We start from the raw sequence: 12931 nt of genomic DNA on the forward strand, positions 1-12931 counted from the left end.
GCCACTCAAGAACATTCAATGTTGTCTTGGTAAGAGACTTGTGTTTTAGGTCATTGTCCTGCTGAAAGGTGAATTTGTCTCCCAGTGTCTGTTGGAAAGCAGACTGAACCAGGTTTTCCTCTAGGATTTTGCCTGTGCTTAGCTCTATTGTGCTTCTTTTTATCCTAAAAAACTCCCTAGTCGTTGCTGATGTCAAGCATACCCATAACATGATGCAGTCACCACCATGCTTGAAAATATGAAGAGTGGTACTCAGTGATGTGTTGTGTTGGATTTGCCCCAAACATAACGCTTTTTATTCAGGACATAAAGTTAATTTCTTTGCCACTTTTTTTGCAGTTTTACTTTAGTGCCTTATGGCAAACAGTATGCATGTTTTGGAATTTTACAAAAATTCTGTACAGGCTTCCTTCTTTTCACTCTGTCATTTAGGTTAGTGTTGTGGAGTAACTACAATGTTGTTGATCCATCCTCAGTTTTCTCCTATCACAGCCATTGAACTCTGTAACTGTTTTAAAGTCACCATTGGCCTCATGGTGAAATCCCTGAGCGGTTTTCTTCCTCTCCGGAAACTGAGTTAGGTAGGACGCCTGTATCTTCGTAGTGACTGGTTGTATTGATACACCATTCAAAGTTTCATTAATAACTTCACCATGCTCAAAGGGATATTCAATGTCAACTTTTTTTTTTTACCCATCTACCAATAGGTGCCCTTCTTTGCGAGGCATTGGAAAACCTCCCTGGTTTTGTAGTTGAATCTGTGTTTGAAATTCTCTGTTCCACTGAGGGACCTTACAGGTAATTGTATGTGTGGGGTACAGAGATGAGGTAGTCATTCAAAAAAATAATGTTAAACACTATTATTGCAGTGAGTCAATGCAACTTGTTAAGCAAATTTTTACTCCTGAACTTATTTAGGCTTGCCATAACAAAGGGGTTGAATACTTATTGACTCAAGACATTTCAGCTTTTAATGAATTTGTACAACTTTCTAAAAACATAATTCCACTTTGACATTATTATTTAAATCATTTTAAATTCAGGCTGTAACACAACAAAATGTGGAAAATACTTTCTGAAGGCATTGTAAATATGCATAAATCTGATCCAAACCTGCAATCAAAACAATCAAGTGTAATTACTGAGTGATTACTGGATATCAATTTTCTCCTCCTATAGAGCAAACCAAACACTATGTCATGAGAAAATGCAAAAAGAACAACAGCATCACAACCTAGCCTCACATTTCCTTCAACGTCTGGAATTAGAAAGAGCCTCTGGAGCACAATGTCAAACCACTGAGGCATTTTAATCCAGAAGATTTTTGGAGCAGCCACATAATTCAGGGTCTCCCTCTCACAGCGCAGGTGGAGATCTGGTTGACCTGGCCGATATGGCGCTAGGACACCAAGCACTACAGCCTGACACAGTGGACAACTGTCCTCTGTATTAAAACCAAAAGAACTACATTCTCTAGCATTCCACAGATTTGTCCTTATTATGAGAGGGCTTAGCGCCAAAGAAGAGGATCAGTGCAGTTCAAATCAAAACATTTGCATATTAAAAGGAAAACCGCTGTCAGCACTATAGTAAAGAGACAGCATGGAGAGACGTGGCCAAGCATAAAGCTGGTATTCAAGCATACTGATACTCATTCGATATGGATGTGATGTGGTACTGACTGAGTGGATGTAGGCGTGATGATGATGATCATCATCAATGTCACATAACTCAAACAGAAGACTGTTTAAGTTGAAAAACATAGGCAACATCCAATATTATAGAGATTTCTCAAATAGTAGAGACTCTAAAACAATGACCAATGACCCATTGCAGGATAGTCTGCAGGGTAGTCTACTAATGCTTTCTAAGACATGCCTTAAGACTTTAGAAAATGTGAACCTGCAACTATTTATATTCTAAAAACACCACTAATACCCTTGGAAAACCTCAATTTGAAAATAAATAATGGAGGTGACCTTGTTAAAAAACAATTTATTCCTGAATGCCGTGCAAGTGGTTGAAACAAAACATCTAAAATAATCAAATTCTGCCCAGTCCTTTTTGGCATGGCTGATAAGCATCCAACTTAAGGACAACAATCTGCCTAGTTTCATTTGAACAGCTGAAAGAGTAAGATTGATGCCATCTTCTAACAATGCAACTAACCATGGCTCCAAAAGAAACCACCTGGCTAGTTAGCTGGAAGGCCTCAGATTATCACCATGCCACCCTAGTTGGTGCTAATAACCATATGAGTTTCAGCACCTCACACACTAGGAACTAACTAGGAAACATTTCTTCATGTCTACTACCAAAGTCTGAAGGCCCAATGCTGACATTCTACCCTCTTCGGTAGGAGCCCATGAAACCAGGTCACTGTGTAATTTCTCGATGGTTTGATGGTAAATGAGTGCAATGTAGCTTGCAAGTCAGCGATCTGTTAAATAAACATATCTGTTGCTCACAGCAGTACTAGAGCCACACAACATGTTCACGTGACAGATTTTTCTATTCCACCGGACTTAAATTACAGTTTCAAATGACGGAGGAGGAGGAAAGGAGAAGTAGTAGTAAAGTTTTTTTTATTGTATACATAACAAAAAGAGTACCCCAGCTCAGAAATGTGGCAATGCAGAGGATGGCTGAACCTTGAATAAATAAATAAAATCTAATCTATGGAATACAAAGTGTTTCAGAAATAACTGTAATATTGTCACCAGAACATATATTAATCTCAAAGTAACCAACTCATACCTTAACAACATGGCAGCAAAGACAGTACAGTATGAAGATAGGCAGAAACTGCTTCTCCAATAGAAATCCCAGATCACACTTGTAGGCGATGTCATGGCGACGTTGGCTAGCTAAACTCATGCATAGAAACACGTCATCGGCTCGAATGTCTCGCACCGAACTGCGCATGTGCAGGCCGTCAAATCAAAGGCACTCCTTCGATATAAAGTTGTTTTTGACAAATGAAAACGTGTCAGTTTGTCACTTTCACAAGGTTGGAGTAATAACATGTTCAACTAAAGACATTGGCTCAAATCAAGGTTGTCTTTAGATTGAGAAAATGAACAACTAAGGAATAATTTTTCACTTCTCAAACCCCGGCCTGGTCTGCGTCGCAAGCGTTTCTCTGAAGTCTTGCGATGTTGCGCCTCTGGATTTAGAAACTCTGATGGCGGTGCTAGCAGACATGGTCAGACCCCCATGAAGACTACAGGACCAGAACAAACAAGGGGGACAAACCCAGACAGAGCTAAATTCCCCACCCCATTGTCTGCAGTGATAGTGGGGGACAATACAGGACGACCCTGCAATATGTGATAACGCCAACATGCCTGACCCTACCCAAGCCCAGCCATGCACCAACCCTAATCCAAAACACTGGGATGATGTCATCCCCGCTTATCCCGACCGTAAGAACAACAAAGAGGAGAGAGAGAGAGAGAAAAAGGGAGTGCAAAGGAGTCGCTCTCATAGAGAAAGCAGCCAACAGAAGGAAATCAGATACACTCTCGACACATCTGTGTCACAAAACAAAAGGTTTAGACAACACCTGGCCACCCTGTACTTTACTCTGGTAAGGGTTTCACAGAGAGGTTACAAAGCTCTGAGCTGTTGACATCCATTAAATGTTAGCTCCTGTACTCTCACCGTCAAAAAAAAAAGAACAAAGTGGTATCGGTCAAGGAGACAACCCAAGGCAAATAGTGCCTTGAAGGTTTAGTGATTAAAGTTTAGGTCACCTTTTCTAAACTTAAAGCAATCCATTGTTTTTGCCAACATAAAATTACCAACAATGTATACACGTTACTTGTCAGTCAAAAAAATTGTAACCACACATAGGCAGAATAGATTGTATGTATCAAAATAGTTTGTCCCATTCAAAAAAGGTCAAACGGTGAAAGAGAACAGTCGAGCAGTAGGACAGGTCACTGTGGCTGGCCTCACAGACCCCTGTGTCCAAAGCAAGACTCATTGGGGTCTATCCTTCACTGGGGAGCGGGAGACAGCAACAGTTCGCTCAAAAGTAGCCCTGTTGCACTTTAGAACTTATGTGCTGCCCCTCCCCCCATCTTCCCTCCACAAAGGGACCTTCCCCCCCTTGTCCCCACCCACTAGGAATTTCTCAGGCATTGCTGGGGTCACCATGACAACTCGGTGCTTAACAAAGCATTTATCTTAGGCATTCTTCCTTTCACAGGGGAGAGAGGGAACAACAGTCAAAGGAGAAATGGGGAGAAAAGAAAGAGGGTGGAGGAGCTTGAAAGGATGGGGAAGGGGGCCGTGGAGAGATTGCTGAGAATCATGGACACAGAGATAGAAGAGGAGGGATTGATGACTGATGAATGTAAGAGGGAAAGAATCAAGGTGATAGGTGATGTTAGAGTGAAGAGCAGAAGTGGTGGACAAAGTGCTACAGACATTCCAAGCAGGGCTGTGACTAATGTCTTCTTGGGGGGCAACAGAGGTATGGAGAGAGATAAAGGGCCATTACAAGCAAGTCAGCACAAACATGCACACACCAACAGATAGGTGCTACATCATGGAAATTGTATGCCATATTGCGCGACAGTGTAAAGGCCAAGGGTATTTCTGGGTATAAGCACAAGTTCTCAACTTCTTGCTCTCCATTCATCCATGTCTGCGTAGCCATGGGGAAAACCCATTGGCTTCAAACACTAACCGAAGGGCGAGAGGAAAACTGCTACACTAGTGCATTCATCCATACCTCAGCTAATATTAGAGCCAGCCAGACCATGTCCCCTGGCAGCGATCAGCCACAGAGGAAGTCCATCCACAGACAACAGCCCAGTCTTAATACACTGTAATGTAATTACATAGACTGGGACTGGCTTGGCACGGATTTAGATGTGATGGACGAGTGGCTTCCTTAAAATTCCACTCTTGTCCTGTTATGTTATGTGGTGAATGGTGACAGCGGGAAAATGGACGCCTTACAAAACACCATTCAAACACACAGAATATGGACTCACTGCCTGGGAACTGTCTCACATTCAAATCAGATATTTGAATATTCAAAACAAGCTGAACATTGTAAATGCAGTTAGTCTTCTTAAGTCTAGCTTAATTGAAAGAGAACCAATGTAACGTTACTTCATGTTTACAAGGTCTCAAACAATATTTGCATGTGTGTAATTGTCTTGAAATAAGATTTGTGACAGATAATCACAAAGCAATGCAAAGCACTATAGAAATTGATTCTGTTGTCAACATCTCAGTCCCAAATTCAGATCCAATTCCTTGAACATTTCCTTAATTCTAGTGAAACCGATAAATGTGTAGTTGATGACATTGTTGACCAAGGGTGGCACTGAGAACAATCAAAGGTCAGGGGTCAGCGATGATGGTTCAGAGGGGTTGGTGAGAGGAGACAGGAGAGGAGTTTCCCTATGGAAAATCCCCAGTTTACTGACTACTGATGATATAACCAGTGACAGTACCTCCCGGGGCAGAGACCACCTAGGTAGACAACATAGCATGCTTGCTACTAGCATGTCATCTGTGAGCTAATGCATGACCTGCCGTGCACTCTGAGGCAAATCAAGCTGCCATGTTCAGTCAGAGGGGAGGGCTTGACCATTTAATCTCAGTGCTGATGACTATAACAGTGGGAATGTGCAGTATGTTGACAACAGAGGCTTCTGGTTTCACGAATTTCATCAAAGGAACAAACATGCCAAGGTAAATACCATGGTGTTTATTCTAGAACAATCTTCAGGTAAGAACATGGAGGGAGAGTATTCCATCAAACTCAGTAGCGAGGATGAGATGAAGGAAGATAAATCCCCTCAGCATCAAAAGCACACATACATTAATGCAAGCTCACACATGCAGGAAGCAGCAGTAGATCAGCTCAGCAGTATAACAACGCTGGCGCTACAGAGCACAGGTTCTGCCACATCAATTATTTATCCCACAGCCTGGTACAGCACGTTCAGAAACATCTTCATAACTCCTGGTTGGGCTGATCTGGTGTAAATTCTGTTCCTCAATTCAGGAAGGAGAATAGGATCCAACAATCCTCACAAATCTGTAATCAACTGTATTTACAACCATAATCTGGGCAGCAGCAATTAATCCAGAGATTTTAACTCCCATGGCCAGCGATATGGAACGTCTACCCCACAAATCTGTAATCAGCTGTATTTACAACCGTAATCTGGGCAGCAGCAATTCATCCAGAGATTTTAACTCCCATGGCCAGCGATATGGAACGTTTAATCTAGCACATTAGCCGGGGTATCCCTCATACCCGTGTTTATTGGTAAGGCCCACACGGACAGCACCATGGCTGAAAACTGGGTCACTAATTGGCTAAGCAAAGGATTAATTAAACGTATAATTGCCAGGGCTGCTATCTGAGCAGCTACAAAGAGTGCAATATGGACCCACCATGCCAATCAAAGGCTATTCAACCCTGCACCACTCCGATGAAACAGTATAGTATAGATGGGTATAGCTATTATTCAACCTTTCTCAAACCTTTTGTTGTTCCTCAACATCAGTACATCTAGATACAGTAACAATATTTACCTGAAGTGATGCACCTTAGCTGTATAATGTGTGGTTGAAGTGATATGATCTGTTGCATTTCATCACAGACTAGTTGAGGCTAATGGAATCATCCATTATATGGCATCACCTCATAAATCAGAGAGCATATAGGGAAGATAATGGGAGGATGTGAAGTCGTCAAGGGAAGAGTTCTCAGAATTGGGGTCAACAACATCTATTCTACAGGCAGGCACCAGTACCGTTCATTTAAGTCTCTCCCTCCCTCTCTATCTCTCTACCATAATCCCTCTTTCTTTATTTACCTTTCTCATCACCTCTGCATCTTCACATGTTCTATTCATCTTACGCCAAAGTGACTTTCCTATTCTTTCTATTAACCACCTCTTTCTCCCTCCTTCTTCCCCGCTCTCCCTCCTCTTTCACCCAGAGGGGTATTGACACACATACCCCAGCAGGTGCGGGACGCGGCGAGAAGCCGGCCGTCTAATTGGTCCTTGGTAGAGTCACAGCTGTTGCCCCCAACCAGGGCCTAGCATGAGCTCCTCGCGCCTGCCTCTGAATCGACCGCTCACCATTGTCTCCCAGAAAGAGAGACAGCTATCTCATCTGTCACCGGGGACTCCTCCTTTAAAGAGGCTCCAGGGAGGAGAAGCAGTAAAACCACCAAAAAACAAAGCAGTGCTCCAATACATTACAAAGGCTACCCACTGCTGACCATGTAGTATCTGGCACTCAGAACCAACTCAGCCAGCCCAGCACTGTCTATTGATCTAGTAAATAGGAATGCTATACTTATATTCACCAATTATCCCATGATGATATCTGACCCTCTCACATTAGACTATACCTCTGCATCCATCAGAGTAAAGATAAAAATAGGAAAGTTTTAATCCATCTGCTTAAACTTATTTTATCTAGTTAAATGGACGCTTTGATGTCAGATCCCTGACTGAAAAGCAGTGTCACATTTAAAAAGGTGCTGTTTGCTGTGGTTACTCCTCTCTTTTAATTAGAGCCAAGGTCATAAAGGAACCAGCTCTACAGCCTGGCTCCCAGAAACCAAGGGCCACAAATCTCTCTCCCAACTCTGCCACAGCAATTCAAGTTTAGTCACATTTTTGTAGCAAATAAAATGCTCTGTAATTAGCGCTGACAGGTGAAATTACCAGTGCAGACTCAAAGACAAACAAGAGGTTAGAGAAGACAACACAGCTCACTGGTTTTCATGAGCTGGCTACTATAACTCTCCAAATGTAAAAGCTATTTGTTTGGTGCTACCCAAGACCCATGCCTTACCTTTATCGTTGCAGTGCATCTAAAATTAATCATCTAAGTTAATTACTTTCCAGGTCTAAAAAGTCTGTTCACAGATGGCACTGTCAATCATGGCTTGAAACATGACATATAGGCCTAGCATAAAATATAGCCATAAGGCCTATGTTTGGTTCATGCTACATTTGTTAACAAAAGGTCATTCAAATGCTGGGAAGACAATGTAAACACAGTGCTCGGTCTGATATTACAAAGAATGACTGAGTAACTAGGGAAATATCATGCCAATCTGGCATGTGATACAAAATATATGGGAAAAATTCATCATTGTTTTATCCTCAGTTTGACATCAAATGTCATCATAGTGTGAGTACACAGACTATAAAACAGTCCATAATTGAATTAGATCTTGTGTCCTAGCTGAAAATGAAGGTTTTATGTTGGGCAATTATGGAAAATGATCCAGACCCACTGGAGTGTATTTCCCACAGGAGCAGGCCATCCGGCTGCAGACATGCACAGATAAACTGCTATTTAAATTCAGGACAACACATTGATCTACATCAAGCCTGGGCACGGCCGCCTGCTCTTTAACAAGATGACCAAACTATAACATAAAAACAAACTCCAAGAAGATTAATTAAAATTCACCAGTAAACCAAACAAATCTCCTGACCTGTGATATTGCATCTCCCTGCCTGGATGCAAAAAAGCACAATCTAGTCTAGAGATGACTGAATGTTAATTCTAACTCATGATTAATATTGAATTAACAAAGATTTAATATTGAAACACTGAAGCAGAGGAGGTCATACATACACAGTGCCAATGGCATTCAAAGTGTTCAACTCCATCTGTGTCATAAAAAGTACATTTTGTAAATTGTAATGTTGAAAATGTTCAAGTGAGAAAGACAAGTAGGAACAACAAAATAACTTAATGAGGAAGAACAAATGCCTTCACTGCGCCTAACATTAAGCATACCAGAAAAGGTATTGGAAAAGGTATTAAAAACAACTGAGGACAGGGTTAGTCTTACCTGAGACAGATATCCTCATGGAGGCCTCCAGGGGTCTGTTGTTGTCTAGTGCCTGGCTCAGCCGGATCTCCCCCGTGCTCTGGTTCAGGATGACCAGGTTCAGCTCATTACCAGCCTCAAAGCTGTACTGGAGCTGGTCTGAGGCGTCTGGGTCATGGGCAGGGATCCGCCCAATCACCCCTGTGGGGAAGCTACTGGACTTGTCAGTGACATAATTATTGAAGATTATCTGGAAGTTTTTCAGCACTGGTACGTTGTCATTCTTGTCGACCAGCTTGATGTGCACAATGGCACGGCTGACCAGTGGGGCGGAGGTGGCCTGGACCACGATGACATACTCCAACCGCGTTTCGTAGTCGAGATCTGTCAGAGCAGTCAGTTCTCCTGAGAAGATGTCCAGCTGGAACACCTCTGGGATGTTTCCCTCTACTATCTGGTACATGATCTGGGCGTTGCTCCCCTCGTCTGGGTCTGAGGCTAATACGTGGGCCACTACCAGGCCTATGGGGCTGTTCTCCTCCACAAATATGTCAAACTCATCCTTCTCAAACACAGGAGGGTTGTCGTTCACATCCAGGATGGTCACTTGGATGTCCACGGATGTCTTGAGAGCAGGAACACCTTTATCCACAGCAAAGGCCTGCAGGTTGTAGAATGGCATGTTCTCTCGGTCCAGGCGACGCAGCGTTCGCACAATACCAGAGGTGGACTCAATTATGAAGTCACCATCGCCATCCTCTCCCCCTTGGAAAGTGTAGAAGACACGTCCATTGAGGCCAGAGTCTCGGTCAGTGGCAGAGACCTGGACTACGCTGGTAAACACTGGTACGTCCTCCATCACAGAGCCTAGGTAGTGGTCTCTGAGGAATCGAGGAGAGTTGTCATTCACATCATTCACCAGGATCTCCAGGTAAGTAGTGTCAGACTTCTGTGGGATGCCGTTGTCCCGGGCCGTGATGGCTAACGTGTAGGACACCTGATCTTCATAGTCCAGCCCCATCTGGGTGGTGACAGCACCTGTGTCTGAGTCAATGTCGAACTGGGGGATGCTGTCATCCATGAAGTAAGTTATACGTGCATTCTCCCCAGTGTCCTCATCTGTAGCACTGATCACCACAACGGTTGTGCCAACAGGTCTGTCCTCATTGATGTTGACTGTGTAATGGGAGCTCTGAAACACGGGTCGGTGAGTGTTGGCGTCGGTGACGTTGACGAACACCTTGGCAGTGTCGAAGAGTGTGCCGTCAGACGCGGTGACACTCAGGACGTATTGGCGCTCCAGCTTGTAGTCAAGGGGCAGGGCCAGGGTGATGAGGCCCCCTCCACTCTGGCTGGTGATGGAGAACCTGTTCCTGGTGTTCCCACTGGAGATCTGATACGTCACCACACTGTTGATATCCTGGTCCACTGCAGAAACCGTCACCACGCTCGTCCCCACGACGGCGTCCTCATTGAGGCGCATGTAGTATGACCTCTGTGTGAACTCTGGGTTGTTGTCGTTGACGTCGAGGATGGTCATGCTAACGCTAGCTGAGGAGGACATCACTGGGTGGCCATGATCACGGGCCTCCACCCCAAAGTTGTAGAAGTCCACGCTCTCCCTGTCCAGATCAGCGGCTACGACTATCCAACCAGTGCTGTTGTTGATGGAGAATGGGAAGTTGGGTGTGGTTTCAATGAGGCGGTACTCCAGCCTGGAATTGTCGCCGGAGTCTGCGTCAACAGCCTGGATGTGAATGATGGAATAACCCACCGGCACGTTCTCTAGCACTGTGGCCTGGAAGGGGGTGCTGACAAAAATGGGGGCGTTATCATTGACATCCAGCACCTGCACCGTTACCAGGCCACTGATGTTGGAGAGCGGCGGGCGTCCCCCGTCCTGAGCGCGGATGCGAATAGTGTATTCCTTGTTAGCCTCGTAGTCCAACTGACTGACCAGGTCCATCTTGCCTGTCTGGGCGTCAATGTAAAACTGGCCCCTGGTGTTGCCACTCATGATGCTGAAGTGAACCATGGCGTTACTCCCTTTGTCCTGGTCTGTGGCAATCACTTGCAGGATCTCTGTGTTGGGTGCCATATCCTCCGGAACCTGCACCACATATCGCTTTTCACTGAACTGGGGACCATTATCATTGTCGTCCTCTACAATAATGTGAACTGTTGCCGTGGCGCTGCGGGGGGCGGGGTCACGACCCTGGTCGTTGGCCTCTACCAACAGCATGTAGGCCTCCACCGTCTCTCTATCCACTGGGCCCTTGGTGCGGATCACCCCCGACCTGGAGTCAATCTCAAAAACATCGTTCGAACCGTTGCTGTTGAGGACGTGGTACAGGATGTTACCGTTGACCGGGGCGTCTCCGTCTGTGGCCCTGACGGTCAGCACCTCGTAGCCAATCTCTAGGTTCTCCCTAACACTCTCCTTGTAGTCCTGTTGCTCAAAGACGGGATCATGGTCATTAGTGTCGCTCACTGTGATGGTGAGGGTGGCCATGGCCGTACGGCGGGGAGTGCCGTGGTCAACAGCGGTCACACGGAATACATGGGTGTCCTTCTGCTCTCTATCCAGGACCTCCACAGTGGAGACTGCACCATTGACTGGGTCCACAGCAAATAGGTTGTTGGAGCGGCTGTCAAACAGGGCCTCTATGAAGTACTCCAGCCTGCCTGCCTCCCCCTCATCAGCATCTACTGCCTTCAAAACAACTACAGGAGTTCCAGCTGGCTTATTCTCTGCCACAGCCACCTGGTACATAGGAGGCTGAAACTGGGGGCTACTGTTGACAGCCCTCTTGCTCCTGCTCACTATGCCTGACTCAGACTGGGCAGCCTGCTGTAGTAACTTCCCCAAGTGGCCCTGTTTGAAGGAGCCTTGACCCACCCGCCAGTGGACTGAGATGCTGTTCACTTTAGCTTCCCTATTATCTCCTATGTATTGGTTACAATGTAAGTCTAGCTCAAGAAGTGTGTCGTGTTTCAAACACAGTGTATTGGACACAACCAATTGGCCCTCCGAAAAGTAGAACTCCGAACTCCTAATCACCTTGCAGTGCGTACTGCTGTGGGTCGGAGAGCCGGGTAGTAGATCCCATACCCGGAGGAGCGCAGTACCAGACTCGTGGCATTCTATCTGATGATTATGGGCTTTAAACAAACTGATGATCTCCAAGTCCCATTGAGATTTCCTTTTGTGTTTACTAGAACAGTTCCTGCCGTGAACATACACATCATACTGGCTTGTGAGGAGGTGCCTCGACCCTGGGACATTGTTCATGCAGTCCACAACAGTGTACAAGGTGAAAGGGTTGGAGCTGAGCGAGGCACAATTTAAACTACCCGAAAGGAACACAATGCGCGCAAACGCATCAGTTTCAATAAAGGTCTTTGAGAATTTAGGAGCGATTACCTGATCCAAAGTGCATGCCCCGCTCTGTTCAACACTTGCGATCACCGTCCCCTGCTCCGCATCCTCACTGATGTGTACACTGTAGCAATCCGACAGTGAAATGAGTTCAAACCAGCCGAAAATAATAAACAACAAATCCCACTTAATGACGGGCATTGCTCCTCGATAATGTTCAACCAGCTTTGAACGTAGGCTAATTACTGCCGCTTTTCTTAAACTTTCCGTCTAGTCGTTCCCTTTTGTTGCCGCATCCATGCTTTCACTACTATACAGTAGCTAATCCAATTGAATTGAGAGAAACGGCAGTCACCTTGCTTGCCAAAGCTTCTCACCATGCAAACAAGCCGACACCACCACTCCATCCGCGTGAATGATTAAAATGGCTCCAACTACCCCTGCGCCTTGAGGCTTCTCATTATCATAAACCTGTTTCAGTGTGTTAGAAAGAAAGAGAACGAGAGGGGGGGGGCGTTCTCACAGGGGCCACACTGAGTTGTAAAGAAAGAGATGACAGGCCTCTAGTCCCCCTTGTGGAAGACACATTTTGCTGTTAAAGTAGCAGTACATGGATTGATAAGAGTTCCCATAATGCAAAAACGTTTTCCTTAAGCCTTCACAAATGCTCTCACTATTTAAACACCAAAATACGCTTAAACTTGTGAGGATCT

The 12931-nt window shown here is 45.0% G+C and overlaps 1 protein-coding gene across 4 annotated transcripts in view; it reads right to left on the reverse strand.

Moving 5' to 3' along the window:
- LOC121575298 (cadherin EGF LAG seven-pass G-type receptor 2-like) overlaps positions 1-12682 on the reverse strand; it is a 76227-nt gene extending 63545 nt beyond the window's left edge. For all 4 annotated transcript variants that reach the window (XM_045222870.1, XM_045222869.1, XM_045222871.1 and 1 more), the window contains exon 1: positions 8861-12682. In XM_045222870.1, coding sequence (XP_045078805.1) covers positions 8861-12419 — 3559 coding nt within the window. In that variant the 5' untranslated portion in view covers positions 12420-12682. The remainder of the gene's footprint in view (positions 1-8860) is intronic.
- Positions 12683-12931: the final 249 nt, after the last annotated feature.

Source organism: Coregonus clupeaformis, chromosome 10 (genome assembly GCF_020615455.1).
Source record: "Coregonus clupeaformis isolate EN_2021a chromosome 10, ASM2061545v1, whole genome shotgun sequence".
NCBI classification, from domain to species: Eukaryota; Metazoa; Chordata; class Actinopteri; order Salmoniformes; family Salmonidae; genus Coregonus; species Coregonus clupeaformis.